Genomic DNA, 16,503 nt, shown 5'->3' with positions numbered 1-16,503 from the left:
AGACTGATGTGTAACATTTATCGTTGGTTATGTCTGTATTTTTCCACCACATGAAGCAGCCGTGACTTTCACTTACAAAATGGAGCACAGTGTAAAGCATATTGAACAAATGCTGGATCAGGTCACCAAGACATCTTTTCACTTCTTTGTAGACACCTGCAGGGGGCATCATCCACCTGTTTTATGACCTGAAACTCTCCAAGGACTGATCCAATCTTTTTTTTTTTTTTAACCATCTTTTTTATTTACTTTATTTATTATTTACTTTACATATTTCATAGTTTCTGCCACCAGAATGCACGATTTTTCACTTTCGAATCTTATGCTTACATGTATACATATACATTGCTTGAACTACAGTATGGCATGCTGCACTGTAGAAATCATGTTAGGGTTAAAGTAGTGACTTTGGCCTCCAGGGGGTGGTACAGCATCATGCCAGGATTTTGGCATCCATTGACTTGGTTACAGGCAGGGTTCCCTGAGAAAATGTAAACACATTAAATGCATGTTAAGCATGTCTTTCTACATGGACAGGAGTTTTTTTTTCCATTAAATTGTTACCATTCTTCACTTGTTCTCTTTAATGGTGAAATGAGACAGAACATCTTAATTGCAAACAACAAAGGAATGTTTTAAACTAGAATCTCAACTGTTAATGGGATTTTTTTTTAATTTCACATTTAAATAATACACATAATACTCAGTTGTATGTGTTTTGTGGTGGTGTGTTTATTGCCAAGCCATATGAACAACTGACAGTCAGTTTATCTACAGGGGGAATAATTTAACATTTAGTGTGAATTTTAAAAATGCTGTTTTGCAGGTAAACCAGAACATATCTGAGGAAATTCTGCTTACTCTCTCAGACTCATGTCTTCACTCATGTCCAACTACATAATCAGCCATCCAGGTCTTTGGATGTCTGGATAGTCTATTTATCTAAGTAAATCATATTTTTACATATGTGTGCAGGAAGCTATACTCAGCATTGAAAAGAATCAAAAGTCATAACTTTATCCAAAGATTTCAGTGGTTCACGTTTTTGACCTGTCACTCTCTGAGTAAAATCAGTCTACTGATCTACTTTTATAGATTCCTCTGCCAGCTAATGAGAACAAAATCAGCCAATAATAATGGATATAAGAAGAGCATCACTTCTTTGTGTTTCCAGTGTGCTATAAGAACTCAAAATTATCACATTTGTATCTAATAAAGTATTTAAACTATAAGGTGTCATATAATACAGGGATTCTCTGTCATTTTAAACGTGGGCTCATGTACTCCGAAATGACAAAAACATAAGTATTTAACACAACACCCAACTAAGCAGTTCAACGGAAGTTCCTGGAATGCCACCTGCCACCTCTTTGGCTCCTTTATAGGATTCACAAGGGATTACAACAAGGGATTAAAGTGTGATGACATGTCCACGTCTGCTCCGGGGTGGATCATTGACAGACACACTGTGTGGTTTAAGTATTAACACTAAGTACTTGTTGCTTAGACGTGACGAGAACGTAATGAGCTGATTGTGTAAAACAAACTTTTAGATTTTATACAAAAGGTAATTCCTCCTCATATTCCTCCCCATCAAAGTATAAATTCTCACTGACTACGTTTACATGCACAAAATATTCTGTTTTTTGCCCTTTTACTGAAGAAGGCAATATTCCTTCTAAGCTGTTTACATGGCTAATGAAAATGAATATTTATACATCATATTCATAATAGAGTTTTCAGGGTTTCTCTCTGGTCCAGTGGGAATGGAAATCACAAGATCTCTGCAGGCAGTGAACTAAACCAGCCGGGTAAAAAACATTAGTGAGCTGCTGCCTGGTATTTATAAGTGATATTGATATGACTGATATTATAGATTTATAGTTACAGGCACATGCAGTACCTAGGTTGTCCCATGATGTTTACTACACCGCTGAGTGTTTTTGGTGCATCACATCAAGTCGTCACCATCAGTCAGGATAATAACCAGCCCTTCCTGAACAGCTCTCCATTCTCCTCTCATTCCTCTCCTCTGTCTGCCTTCCTGCTCCAGTATATGTCATTTGCCTGCACAGAGGTAAACAGGCAAGAGGGCCGTGTGTCGAAAACTGCGGTAAAAACCCCAACTGAGATGCATATTCCGAATGCGCTGTATACATGTCCAAAGAATGCTCCTAAAACCAGAATAATACCGGCATATCCCACGTCTTAATCGGAAAATGCTACTTTCAGAATAAGGCCTAATTCGGAATATCGGAAATGGAATATGCTGTTAACATGACCCATATCAAATTCAGAATATTGTCATATTCAGAATAATAATGGAATTTTAGGGTGCATGTAAACATAATAATTGTTTCAGTTCTGTCTTAAAAACAATATTGACATGTCCATATGTACATTGAAACAGTTTTTGCTTACTGTAATTCTTCCTCTTGTTCATACTGGTCATTAAAAGATCCCCTTTGAACAAGCTTCCAATGGCATTGATGGGGACAAGGAGACTGTCTTACAACAATGGTCAGATACCCGACAGAATGTACATTTAAACAGGTTTCTCTCACTGTAATCTTTCCTTGTGTTCATACTGGCTATGAAGAGATTCCTTCCTAATGCACTTCCAATGTAAGTGATGGAGGATAAAATCCACAGACCTCTTGCTGTGCAAAAAATACATTTCAAAGCAGGGCCAGCTAAAGGCATAGGCCATATAGGTGGTTGCCTAGGGTGCCACCTTGTTTGGTGGGCACTGGTCAACCTCAAAGGAAAAAAATCAATAAATTAATAAATAAAAATTCGCTGGTGGGCGCCCTTCCTCATTTTCTTCTTTCAAATGAACAAATAAAGAAATAAAGAAGGAAATACACTTTGCACCCATGTTCCTCACATTTTTTCATCTGCCCTGCACCTTTACTGTGCACACTGAAAGTGGGGGATGGGATACCATTTGATACGCAGCACAGCCCAAGTCCATGACAAGATGTCAAGAGGCAGATATAAACATTTTATTTCATAATGAAAAGGTCAAAACCTTCAGGTGCACAGGGGAGAAAAAGAAAGAAAAGAAAGAAAGAAAGCCCAATATAGAGGTATGTCATTTTATGTTAACATTAAAATGCTGTTTTGTGTGGAATGTTAGATGTTTCATTTGTAGTAGCTTGCTAGCTAAGTAGCAATAAAGCTAATGCTAGTTAAAGATGGTATGATAGCTGCTAGACTCAGATAACATTACAGATTGAAGGATATGAGACTGAATAGCAAGTCAGAAGCTAGCTATCTGGATAACTGCTCCTCCCTAGAACATAAGACGTGCTGAAATTTCCTTGACCAATATCAGTGATAATGGCTAACTATATCCATAAAAACAGATTTCTGGAATGGGTTTCACCAACTAGGCCTATGTGTAAGCTGGCATGAGCCACTTGGCATCATAGTACATTGTAGTAAGCTAGATCGATATTGAAATATCATATCAATAAATTAGGTCTATACTGGATCACTGCGTTGCAAAACGGCAGCAATTAATGAAAAAAATTATGCTATAGCAGAAAAACTGCTGTTTTACCATTAGTGAGTTCTTTGACATTTTATGATTTACACCAGGGCCAGCTAAAGCCATTGGCCATATAACTGTTAGGCAGTCACCTAGGTTGCCACCTTGTCTGGTGGGTGCTGGTCATCCTCAGAGGAGGTAACAAATGAGGTAACAAATGAGCAAATAAAGACAGAAATAAATAAATACAATTTGCACCTTTGTTCCTCACAATTTTTCATCTTCCCTGCACCTGTACTGTGCGCACTGAAAGTGGTGATGGGATACCATTTGATGAGCAACACAGCCCAAGTCCATGACAGGATGTCAAGAGGCAGATATAAACATTTTATTTCATAATGAAAAGGTCTAAACCTTCAGGTGCACAGGGGAGAAAACGGAGAAAAGAAGAGGAGGAAAAGAAAGCCCAATATAGAGGTATGTCATCTTATGTTAACATTAAAATGCTGTTTTGTGTGGAACGTTAGACGTTTCATTTGTAGTAGCTTGTTAGCTAAGTAGCAATTAAGCTAATGCTAGTTAAAGATGGTATGATAGCTGCTAGACTCAGATAACGTTACAGATTTAAGGATATGAGACTGAATGCCAAGCCAGTAGCTAGCTATCTGGATAACTGCTCCTCCCTAGAACATAAGACATTGTGCTGAAGTTTCACCGACCAATATCAGTGATAATGGCTAACTATATCCATAAAAACATAGATTTCTGCACTGGGTTTCACCAGCTAAGTGTAAGCTGGCATGAGCCACTTGGCATTGTAGCACATTGTAGTAAGCTATATTGATACTGAAATATCATATTAATAAATTAGATCTGTACTGGATTACTGTGTTGCAAAATGGCAGCAATTAATGAAAAAATTATGCTGTGACAGAAAAACTGCTGTTTTACCATTAGTGAGTTATCTGACGTTTCATGATATAGCTACCTACCCTAGGGGCATATTTAGGCCTAGTTGTTACTTAGAGTTATGTTGTAACTTATCTCCATGGTGCAAGCTTCTATTTTGGTAATGCATAAATCACAACTTAGTAATAATTTACGCTATAACTAAGAGTGAATTTACACACAGCTGGTGCAACAGGCTGCAGCAGTTATTTCTCCTGCTCTACAGCTACATGTTTTTCCTTGTAATAGGCTAATGTCTACTCTACTCTGTCTATAACTGTCCAGGTGCACTCAGGAAATATTTGCACTCTCTCTCTCTCCAAGCTGCTGGAGAAGTTATATCAGATCTCCCACCTACACCACTCTCTGAAGCAGGTAAGTTAAGCCAATTATTTGTGTAAATGATAATACACTGCTATGTTGTCGTTATTATATTATTATTATTGTATTATTATTACTATTAATTGTTACAGTTACAATTACTTGTTAAATGTAGGTCTTAGTCAAATTAAATAAAGTGTATTTGTACAGTGCTACTTTATATGCAGTAGAATGACACAAAGGACTTAATGCAAAGGGGTAATTTGGTGGTTGAAATGGTGGTGGTGGTGGTGTGTGTGTGTGTGTGTGTGTGTGTGTGTGTGTGTGTGTGTGTGTGTGTGTGTGTGTGTGTGTTTGTGTGTGTGTGGATCCCAAATAAACCTTGGAATGCATTTTTGCACAGAAAGAGTACTGTGGATTTTGTCCCCCATTGCTTACATTGGAAGCACATTAGTAAGGAATCTCTTCATAGTGAGCATGAAGAGAAATAAAGATTACAGCAAACAAAATATGTTGTGAATAATTGAATGAATGAACAATTCACAAGGATGAATGCAATGAAATGTATTGTGGCAATTTGAATGGATTACCTTACCATGGTGAAAGATGGTAAGGTGTGATGATTTTACCACTAGAAGATTAGTTGAACCCTGAGATAAATAATCAAACTTCTCTAAGATTTAATGTAAAAATCAGAGAAACGACACAAAACTCTTGATCATTAGAGCAGAAGAATTGTCAATGGTGTAATGACGCAGAGCCAAGGAACCCAAAAGCATGAACTCAGAAACAGGAGCAGAGTCAAAAATTCTTAGTCCAAACCAGGCAGACAGGCAGATCAGGTAGACAAATCCAAGGGACTAGGCAAAATCTCCAGACCAGGAAACAGACAGGGTAACAGGTAACAGGAGAGCCAACAGATAGATAAAGTAATGCTGGAAAGCTAGGCATACACACTAGACAAGTGTGACAGTCCTTATTTGAAAGCAAAAAGTAATTTTAGTCTTCTTGGAGCAAAACAAAGTCCTAAATTTTCTTTTACATTCCAGAGAGAGATAGCAGTGGGGCCAACAACAGACCCCTACACTTTTGAAATGTTTTCTACCTCAACTCTGAATCTATACTTCAGGCACAACAGTAGGCAATCTAACAAGTTTGCATAGTTCAGAGTTTTCAGCATTAAATGAAAACACAAATACAAATATATCTTTTCATGCATGCATTTATTATCTACTCCATCCTAGATTTTTTTTCATAAAATACATAAAAAAGATGCCACTGATAGGCCAGTAAAACATATGCTCCTGCACATAATTACATGAAAATACCCCACGTGTGATTACACATTCATTGCAGCAGAAAGTGTTGTCACATTTTAGGTTTAAAGTTTGCCTTGAGAGTTGAGTTGTTTTGAGTGTCATCAAATGCTGTACCGTGAGTCACAGTTCATTCACACTCATGCTCTTGCACGCTCACACACGCAAATGCTGAACAGGATGCATATCCTTCGCAGCACTGCATTTTGATATCTCTTTAAACTTTTTTGTTTACACATATTAACAGATGAGATAAAATTCCTGATTTTGTTTTGTCCAGAGTCCATTCATCATATCCATAAATTGATTTTTTGGCAAAAGTTCATAACTTTTTTTGATGGGATCTTTTAAAATCTGGAAGCAATCAGTGAGGAAAATGTCCATAGATTTCTGGAAGTCCTCATATTTAAGACACATGGGATACTTTTGACTTGCTTGTGGACACTGAGGTCTCATCCTCCACCATGCCACCCATTCTGCTCAGCATGCAGTTACGGAACTGAAAAAGGGAGCAAAGAGAGCAAATTCAGAAAGTGAGCATAGAAGATTCAGGATTGAATAAAGTAGAAAAAGCAAATACAACTAGAGAATATTTTGAACCAACCTGTTTGTTCATCAGCACATAGATGACACAGAGCTAAGCTTTTTGCAAAGAAGGATTGCAGAGGTCAGGGCGGTGAAGGCAGCTCCCTTGTTCATGAAGATCCAGCCAGTGAAAGTGGCAAGTAAGAAGGTATCTGTGTGAAATTTAAGAGGAGAAAATCATGTATTAGTATTTATTTAAATCAGCCATTTACCTACTGCATCTACAGTATCTACCAACCTCATTACCTGGACCAGCCAAACAGTGGGGGAGCAGCAAAAGCAAAAGCCATGATCCAGGTGAAAAGGACTCCAGCTCATGCGTGAGTTCCAGTGAACTTGAAGCTTCCCATAGGTTTACAGACAACGATGTATCTCTCAACAGCCAACACTACCAGAGACCAGAGAGCAACTTCACCTGTAGAGAGAAAAAGTAAAAGAAGTTCACACTGGACAAGAAGTCATAACTTATTCTATAATCCCCAAGAAGCCGTTTCAGACCATTAATAAGCTAGGCTGCATCACAGATCCCCTTCTCCCTGGTTCCCTGCAGATGGTGAGAAGATTGCGTACATGTAGGTCAATTCTAACAAACAATGTTATATGCTGGCAGTCTAGCACTCTACAACTTGCATCTCACATAAAATCATGAAGATTACCAGCCTTTATGGTTGTTCCTCGATTGTTTCCCTTACTAATAGAAGGAGAAGAAGTCATGTCGGTGCACACTGGGCCAAACACATGAACTATGATTAATTTACATTAAGGATAAAACAAGAAAAAATAAAGCTTTAGGCCTATGTGTAACTGTAGTTGGCAGCAATACCTTACTGACCCACTTATAAATCACTTTAACAGCAATTCAATAACAAGACCTTGAGATGAAGGGGATCAAGTGTGATGAATTGGTGTCATGATGTGTCTAGAATGTCAAGAAACCCAGGGAGCAAGACTCAGAGTGGGGGCACATCTCAGTGAGCTTTGGCTTCATCATCCCCCAACGTTAGCTTTGTTGCGGTGGCTGTGGATGTAGCTGCAGTAAGCTTGCAATGGCTGAGAATTTTGATGGTGTTCTCTGAGATTCCTTGTCTTTCCTTGGATGGGTTCAAAATGGCTTGGATATGAATTTAGGCAAGAGGTCAAGCTAGTCGGTCTTGCTTCATGTGAGATTAAATGTGAGGGTATCTGGAGAGTGGACGGAAATATTCGAGAGGCTTGTGTGCCATGATGGGTCGTAGATGGAAGTGGTAGCAATTATCTCTGAGCATTGCAAAAACCAAAGAATGCTTGAAGAGACATTGATAGGTGGGATGGGTTGATGAAAGGGGATAGGTATCCAATGCAAAGGGTTTGGATTCAATGGATGAGGAGGTCTGCCATTGGGTAAGTGTTTTGGTTCAAGTTGAGGTTCCGCTTTTCGTAGGCCTTTGATTAGCATATTGGCATGGGGGTGAGAAATGGAAAGGGCTGGAGCTCTGGAGAGCAGTTGATGAGGAAGTTAATCCTGTTGATATATACCTGGATGGAGGATCTTCTCATTTCGAGAACTGAATAGGCGTAAGTGATAGAGCTGATTAATGATATGATGTCAATGAAAGTAAATGGTACGCTGTGTGAGGTAAGAAAAGCTTAGAGCTGCCCGCCCAATCCTGAGTAATATGATGAGGGTTTTAGGAGCAAGACTCTTTACGATGGCTTCTTGTGATGCGGTGATCAGGTGGAAAAGCTGAGGGTTCAAATGAAGGTGGTGGCTGAAAATGGAGCTTAGAGTTAAATCCTCTAAGCTCCATTTTCAGCCACCACCTTCATTTTCTGAAATGAGAAAAGGGGGAGGGAGTCAGCAATAGTATTTGGTAGCATAGAATGGGCGGCGCAGATGATGTATTGGTGTTGGGCTGAGATTAAGGTGAGTTTGTGTATAAACTGCATGATATTGAGTGACAGTGAACAACCTTTGTTTATTATATCAACGACAATGTTGCAGGACATTATGCTTTCTTTTCTTTAATTCCACTGAACCCTCTTCGAATTCCAGAGACATAGAGGTGAGTGTCTCACCCAAGAGATGAACTAACCTTTCCAACTCCCCCAGTGGGGTTTATCAGTGACACTCGCCAGACCAACCCTGGTGCTTTCAAAAACCCTTCCTAAGAAACCATGACTGACAAAATAAAAATTAACAACTGGACTAAATGCATTTAAATGACCTTTGGGTCATTTGGACCAAAGAAAAGACAAGACAGCTCCACGTTCAACATGGACAGAGACTTCTCTTTTGGACCTCGCTTATCTCCACAGAGACTGCAATAAATCCTAGAAGTGCATTACTAAGTGATTTCTCACTGGTAAAGCTCCTATTTCAGCCAAAGTTTAATTCAATGCTAATTGAAGACCTGATAATTACTTTAAACAGATAATGTTGCTTAGCCTAAGATTGCAAGAATAATGATTTAACTTTGATAGCTGTGTAATAATCCATTGGTGGAATATTAAAATTCAGGGATAACATTTTTCAGCTTATAACAACACTGCCACCTACTGACTATTTGAATGTCCTTCCATTTTGGGTATCATCTCAAATCACGTACTTCACATTACTATTGCCACTGAGTTATAGTCATATTATCATTTAAAGATCTAGTAATTTGTGTGTTCTATTATTTTCTTTATCATGTATTATTAAGACGTTTAGCTATTAAAAGTTCTATATGTAAGAATCAGAAATTCCCTCTTATTAGTGACACCGGTGGCCGTTAAGTGAGCTGCAGTTATCATCCTGTTGCTTGCGCACGTAGTCTATTGGCTCAAACAGCAGAATAAATAGCACATAATAATATCCAATGCTGGAAACTAAACCTGTGTTTCAGGTTGTCCTAATTTTTGATCATTTTGTCTGCTCAGTTATTTATCTGCTGCCTGGTCCTGATCACCAGAAATAAATATTTTCAAAGTTAAAGTGTGAATTGCACTCTATAAATGCTCATACTATTTTATTGCATTTAAAACATTGTACCAATATAGTAACTGTAATATTAGTGATTGAATATTCCGGATTAAATCCCTCTACAAGCTCCTACAATAAGTCACTCACAACCAGTTAATCCCCCGGCTTTATGGATACTTAACGTGTGTGTAAAGGCCACGGCTGGAGTCCGATGAGCTCTTCAAAGACGGTCTGCCTGAGAGGGTCAACATAGGACTCAACAAGTCCACTGACTTCTGTCACAGGTCTAAGAGTCTAAGAAAAAAAATCCCACATACCTTCATGGCTTGAAATAGAAGTTAAAAGGCACAATTATGTGCTGTAATTACAACAGCATGACATTTCCAGGTTACCAGTGTACATTAATTTGCTGGTCACAATGTTTTTACAAATTCATTTACCCAAAGAAAAACTATTTAAATCAGTATATGTATGATACAGAATTAGATAGAAGGAAGAATGTACAGAGCTGAACATGTCTTCATAGTGTTAGTTCATGGACTTAAAAAATAGCCTGTCAATCAGTTCAGCAGTGCTGGCAGGTTCAAACCAGGACTGCAATTAATAATATATTATTTTGGATATTGATTAATCTGCTGATAATTTCTTGATTAATCGATTATTGTTTTCTCTATAAAATGCCCGTCATAATATCTTAAAGCCCAAAGTGACTGCTTCAAATGTCTTGATTTTTGCCTTTTCTAGATCTAGTTGGTAGAAAATTTCTTTGTAAAAATCTTTGAAAAATGCTTAATTTATGCATGCTCATTTGTTTCTGGGTGTATAAATAAATGATCCTGAAGTTCAATTTGTCACTCAGTGTTTTGTATTATACTTGGACCAGTCACAAAGTTGGGAGGTAGCATAAGCTAGAAACATGATCTGGGTGAAGACAATGCAGCTCCTGCCTCATCTGCAGTGAGCCCGAAGCTTCACATGACTTAACACACCACAATATACTGTATCTCCCAACAGCCAGCATTAACAATAAACAGACATCACCTTGGATAGGGGGAAGAGGAACAACATCTGAAATCTGTTTTAAAAAAAACTCAAACTATTAGTTATTAGATGCTTTTCTTTTCATTGTTCCAAAATCTAGATTAAGATACAAAAATAGTAGCCGCAGAATAGTTGTTGTAGAAGCAGTAGTCGTAGAAGTAGTAGTAGCAATAGTCATAATAGTTGTAGTAGTATCATGTATTATGTGTAGTATTTTATCTTTAGTGTAAGTAATGTACCATAGGTTTAACAGAGAAACATATTTTTTGCATATAGTGCCATATAGTGAAGTAGCTTTTTCTCCTATGAAATTATGCATAGATGATTAAGTAGTCCCTGTTAGGTAGAATGGATCCCTCAGTCCATTGCATTCTAAGATGTGTGACTGTTTCTCAACAGTCACTGTTTACTTCAGCTAATCTGCAACTGATCCTCAAAACAAATTAACTGGTTTATCCCAACATTTTTTTTCAGAAGTATTTTTTTGTTTCACCTTCACTGAATGTAATGGCAAGATAGAGTGGAGACAACTAATGTCTCTCATAAAAACATGTTCATAATACATTAAAGGACTTTTCGCAGCAGTATGGATTAACACGCAAAGAAAACTTCAACCATACTAAAAGTCACTGAGTTAAAAACGGACCTAGTGTCGGTCAACACTAGTGTGGCAGCAATGCAATACTGGGTTAACTTTACCCAGTGAAAACTTGAGATAAAATATACAGCTATTCTATTGAGGTGCTGGACCGTAGGCCAAAATGGAAAAGCTGCACACTCATATCTCAGATGTATTTATTTCAACAAATGATCAACATTTCGGCAAACTGCCTTCTTTACCCAGTGCCTATGGGTAGTGAATCACCCAAGACAAGGGGTTGTTTTGATCCAGTAACTCAAAAGTAATATGATAAATAACACTAACACAACACATCCCATTATATCAATATTAATCCACACTGGATCACTTTTTAACCCAGTGATTTTGGAAATGAGAATCTCCAAATATGCAAAGGCCGTCTCTGATATTTTCCTTTGCACTTTACCTCCAAGTGTGGCCACAAATCCCTCGGTAGTACAGGCAGTTCATTGAGTAGGATGGTGAATCCAAAACAGCTCATCATCTGTCCAACCACAGATCAGGATGTAGCAGAGAGGTTGCTGTAGTTTCTTGGTCCAGAACAATGGTAGACCACTGTTGGTAGATCTAGTGCAGATCAGGCCAAACATGTAGAGATCTACCACCCCTGCTCCAGATGGACAGGAGAATGTAGAATTTCTGCTCCGCGATATTCTTAGCATCATTAAGTGGATGGACAGTATGAGCTTGTTTGGATGTGTGGACTCATCCGCGGCTTAACTTAATTATAGTATCTTATTTTATAAATGGTTACAGCCTTAAATTAGGGAAACTAGATTTCAGGCTGGGTGAGATGACCTTTACACCGGATAGTGTACTAAGTACTCCGCATAATTTGTTTAGTGATAAGGCAGGTAATGCGGGTGCCAACTGTGACACACTCAGTGTGCTAAGGCTGAACAGTCTTATCTGATGACTTTTTGTCAAAGTCATCAGTTTAATTATCAAACATTTCTTTTAGACCACACATTTATTCATGTGCTGTTGACAAATCGAGATACAGATTTATTAAGAAAATTAAATAGAAATAAAAGAAGAAATGAATTGATTCCTATCATGTAGTCATCTTAACATGGTGCATATCTTCACACATTTCTCACATCCTGAAGTGAATTGAAGTTACTTTGGTGTAAATTCTGCATTATGTTGCATTTCTATCAGTCATAGCATGGATGTCTATTAGCCAGTATTAGCAGAAGTCAGCCTCTCTGTAACATAAACTGAAGGTATGAATGAATACAGTATGAATGTACATGTAGATTTGTCTTGCAGTAAATTCAAAATTGGCTCATCATCAGTAAAACCGAATATTTCAGTTCACATAGTCACATAACGCCAAAACACAACAGAAACAGTTAGTCAGATAGTAGTTAACAGTATTTACACAGGTATTATAATAATGGTATTGCATCTCCAGTCTACCACCACCGGTGTGGCCAAACCAGTATAATCATTTTATCACTTGGTTTGGTTGGTTCAGTCATTATCTGTCTTCCTTTGACTGGGACAATGATTCTTTTTTTATATAAATGACCTCTGTTCAATTACACAAGATACATTATCGTAAGCCATTTTCTCATTTGGATTCTGGACAATGTCCGGAGAATCATTGTCCAGAGTTGTCCTTTCACATAAGTAGCACATAACCTTCCGTGTCAGATGTCAACCAGAGTTTTGGCAAGGGTTGGCACCTGGGGAGAGTGTGCACTAGACAGGACATGATGCAAAAAGTAACGTTTTGTTTACAGCATCCGAGGCTTTTTTCAATCTGGTGGTTGTGGTTGAGAGCTGAGCTGAGCTGCTGCTGTTCCAATTCCAAAGAATGATTATACTGCATCCTCCTGTCCTTGGAAGTTTGTACTCCCGAGTTGGACTTGCCAAGTCCTAATATCTAAGAATTTACGTCCGAACTTGACATACTTGGTATTGAGAAAGGCCCCCCGTTGTGCCAGTCGCATGATACAAATGTCATCAACACGCCCACTCACTCTCTGTGAATTCAATGACCTGTTCTATTCACACACAGGCTCAATCAGAGCTGGCAGGTTAAGGTTCGAAGAATAAAACATTTTTAGAATAGAAAAAAACTGTTTACATAGAGTAGTAATACAAGATATAAATATTCAACACAATGTATTTAAGTGATCAAGGCGAGAAAGTGAGGAAAGACTGACACTTTCCTGTCCTTTTTATTAAAATTAAGATAGAAAAAAAACTTTATATAGAGTGGTAACACAAGATATGTCTCAGGACACGTACGGCACAAGTCACATGAGAACACACATGTGCACTTTGTCCTTGTCTAGATTTGAAGAATGCATTCATACAGTACTGTATCTGTTGCCCTCTCATTTGTCCAAACACATCATCACATGCATTCATGTTCTCAAAGTAGCCTATAATATGCTTATAATAAACTTAATAGACATAATTTTAAAAAATCCTCAAGATTCCAGCTTTTATTTGCATGTTTAGAATAACTTTAGTGTTGATGAGCCCTTTTGGCTCAATGTAATACCTATCCTTAAATAAGGATTAAGAGCATTCCGCCGGACCTGGAAAGTGGAGCAAATTACATAGGGTCATAGCCTCCTTATCCGGTGTTAGGATTTATTACAGACCTCTTTTAACTTCTGCACTGCCTCACAATCCTGTAATCCCATTTGGCATTTTGAAAATAGGTTTAGTGGTGAGGTATAAAAATGACACTCCACAACTGTAACTGTCGTGTCAATCAGCACCACTGAGTTCTTTTGGTGAAGGAGCTCGATAGAACAGCAGAGAATCAAACATGGCTTGGGATGGAGGAATTGAGCCTAATGGCACAGAGGGAAAGAACTTCTACATCCCCATGTCCAACAGGACTGGGATTGTTAGAAGTCCTTTTGAATACCCACAGTACTATCTGGCAGATCCCATCATGTACAAGCTTCTAGCTTTCTACATGTTCTTCTTGATCTGCACTGGAACTCCCATCAACGGTCTGACATTGCTGGTCACGTTTCAGAACAAGAAGCTCCAGCAACCTCTCAACTACATCTTGGTCAACTTGGCTGTGGCTGGACTGATCATGTGCGCCTTCGGATTCACCATCACTATCACATCTGCTATTAATGGCTACTTTATTCTCGGAGCCACTGCCTGCGCTGTTGAGGGATTCATGGCCACACTTGGAGGTATAAAGTCAACTTTATTCTCTTACTCCTTCCTCAGTACTTTTAGAGAGCCAGACATCTTACAAAGTGACAAACAGTTCACTTGTGAAGCTTAAATCTGATTCAAGTCAACTTTTTCTCTCTGCAGGTGAAGTTGCTCTCTGGTCTCTGGTAGTGTTGGCTATTGAGAGATACATTGTTGTCTGTAAACCCATGGGAAGCTTCAAGTTCTCTGGAAGTCACGCAGCAGCTGGAGTTGTTTTCACCTGGATCATGGCTTTTGCTTGTGCTGCTCCCCCACTGTTTGGCTGGTCAAGGTAAATCTGCATTTTTATTTGTCATTTCTGTTTAACATGTCTTTAAATATTTAAGTAATTATTTTTAAGAGGTATATGGATAAGGAGGGGTTGTGTTAACTGTTTAAATTTTATTTTATTGACACCAGCTGGATATTTTGGTTATACATAGAACATGGATAGCTGTTTATAAATTGTATTTATGAATTTATGGATGAGTAAATATTTTAAGTCCATTAAAATGACAGCAAAGCAAATGTTAATCTCCCATGTAGTCATGAGTTTGGTAGATACTGTAGATGCAGTAGGTAAATGGCTAATTTAAGAAAACATTGATACATTTCTACATGATTTCCTCCTCTTAAATCTCACACAGGTACCTTCCTGAGGGCATGCAGTGCTCCTGCGGACCAGACTACTACACTCTGGCCCCTGGCTTCAACAATGAATCATACGTCATTTACATGTTTGTCGTCCACTTCTTTGTTCCCGTCTTCCTGATCTTCTTCACTTATGGCAGCCTTGTGCTGACAGTCAAAGCTGTAAGTAAAGTTTAAACTCATGGGATATTTCAATTATAGCTAAAACTGAAATAAATGCCAAATTGTCTGTGCTGTGAATTCTGATGATGTTTTGGTATCTTAAACACTTTAGGCAGCAGCCCAGCAGCAGGAGTCAGAATCCACCCAGAAGGCCGAGAGGGAAGTGACACGTATGTGCATCTTGATGGTCATTGGCTTCCTGGTAGCTTGGACACCATATGCCACTTTCGCTGGCTGGATCTTCCTGAACAAGGGAGCTGCCTTCACTGCCCTGACCGCTGCAATCCCCGCCTTCTTTGCAAAGAGCTCAGCTCTGTATAATCCTGTCATCTATGTGCTGATGAACAAACAGGTTAGTTCATATAAAGTTCTTATCTTCATTTTTCAGTGTTTGTACCCACCATGGTGAATATTACATGCTTGTTATTTCAATATCTTTTTTACTTTCTTTTCCAGTTCCGTAACTGCATGCTGAGCAGTATTGGAATGGGCGGCATGGTAGAGGATGAGACCTCAGTTTCTGCCAGCAAGACAGAAGTGTCCTCTGTGTCTCAAGGATAAATTCTTCACTACTCCGGACATCCTCCTTCCTAATGTCATCAGACATTTTTATACACCTACCATTTTGCTTTCTTTCGTCTCTTTGATCTGGAATAATCCTCGATGTGGACTGAGTGAAGTTTGGGGATGTCTTAATCACTCAACCAGTGATGAACGGCTCCAGGAACAAACTCATGAACTGAATTTTTCTCACTTTTTATTTGAAGGATGCTGGATGGCATTTGTCATGTCAAATGTGAATTTGAAATCAATGCAAATGATGTAAGATTTCTGAATATATGTATGTGGATGCTCACTTTGACTCTCTTTAGCAACAGAGGCAAAGCTATCCCTGAAATGTTTGAGTTTTGGCACCATTGAATCTACATTACATCCTGAAAGAACATACAGTTTGAATGCCACAGTACCTCCTAAAGATGTTTTTTTCTTACATCAGTGGGGACACATTTTATACTGTTTTCAAAATGAGAAACTGCATACAATGTGAAACTATTTGTCACTTGCTGAGTTGACCATCATGAATTGTAAACACTGTATATAAAAACATAGCATAGATAAATAAATGCATGCATGGAAACGTTGTTATATCCAGTTCTTTCCAAACATAGTGCCATGAAAAAGGACATCAGCAGGTGTTAAATTGGGATTTGTCAAGTGGGGGAAC

At 38.4% G+C, this 16,503-nt stretch overlaps 1 protein-coding gene and 1 long non-coding RNA gene across 6 annotated transcripts; one reads left to right on the top strand and one right to left on the bottom strand.

Moving 5' to 3' along the window:
* The first annotated feature begins 2,902 nt into the window (after window positions 1-2,902).
* Window positions 2,903-16,416, top strand: LOC121894171 (green-sensitive opsin-like). 5 transcript variants are annotated; one of them, XM_042406581.1, is made up of 8 exons: window positions 2,903-3,089; window positions 3,914-3,970; window positions 4,727-4,816; window positions 14,293-14,461; window positions 14,589-14,757; window positions 15,113-15,278; window positions 15,391-15,630; window positions 15,735-16,416. In XM_042406581.1, exons 1-8 carry the CDS (start codon window positions 2,973-2,975, stop codon window positions 15,837-15,839), a joined length of 1,113 nt encoding a protein of 370 aa, XP_042262515.1. In that variant the 5' UTR covers window positions 2,903-2,972; the 3' UTR covers window positions 15,840-16,416. The 5 variants fall into 5 exon arrangements, with proteins under 5 accessions (XP_042262515.1, XP_042262516.1, XP_042262518.1 ...); XM_042406582.1 differs by having other exon boundaries at window positions 2,904-3,089; window positions 4,766-4,816; XM_042406584.1 differs by lacking the exon at window positions 3,914-3,970 and having other exon boundaries at window positions 2,904-3,089; window positions 4,766-4,816.
* Window positions 5,124-14,062, bottom strand: LOC121894177. The gene is made up of 3 exons (XR_006095497.1): window positions 6,902-14,062; window positions 6,683-6,815; window positions 5,124-6,577 (listed from the first exon to the last, which is right to left on the bottom strand). It is a non-coding gene; the product is annotated as an uncharacterized LOC121894177 (long non-coding RNA).
* Window positions 16,417-16,503: the final 87 nt, after the last annotated feature.

Source organism: Thunnus maccoyii, chromosome 3 (genome assembly GCF_910596095.1).
Source record: "Thunnus maccoyii chromosome 3, fThuMac1.1, whole genome shotgun sequence".
NCBI classification, from domain to species: Eukaryota; Metazoa; Chordata; class Actinopteri; order Scombriformes; family Scombridae; genus Thunnus; species Thunnus maccoyii.
Note: the sequence above shows the minus strand (reverse complement) of the source record. Positions and strands in the feature narration are given on the sequence as shown.

Bases quoted from the DNA above. Each gene is read 5' to 3' on its own strand.
- LOC121894171 (XM_042406581.1), top strand. From the start codon at position 2,973: ATGACAAGATGTCAAGAGGCAGATATAAACATTTTATTTCATAATGAA. The intron at 3,090-3,913 runs GTATGTCATTTT...CTAAACCTTCAG, and splicing joins AAAGAAAGCCCAATATAGAG to GTGCACAGGGGAGAAAACGG. The intron at 14,758-15,112 runs GTAAATCTGCAT...AATCTCACACAG, and splicing joins CCACTGTTTGGCTGGTCAAG to GTACCTTCCTGAGGGCATGC.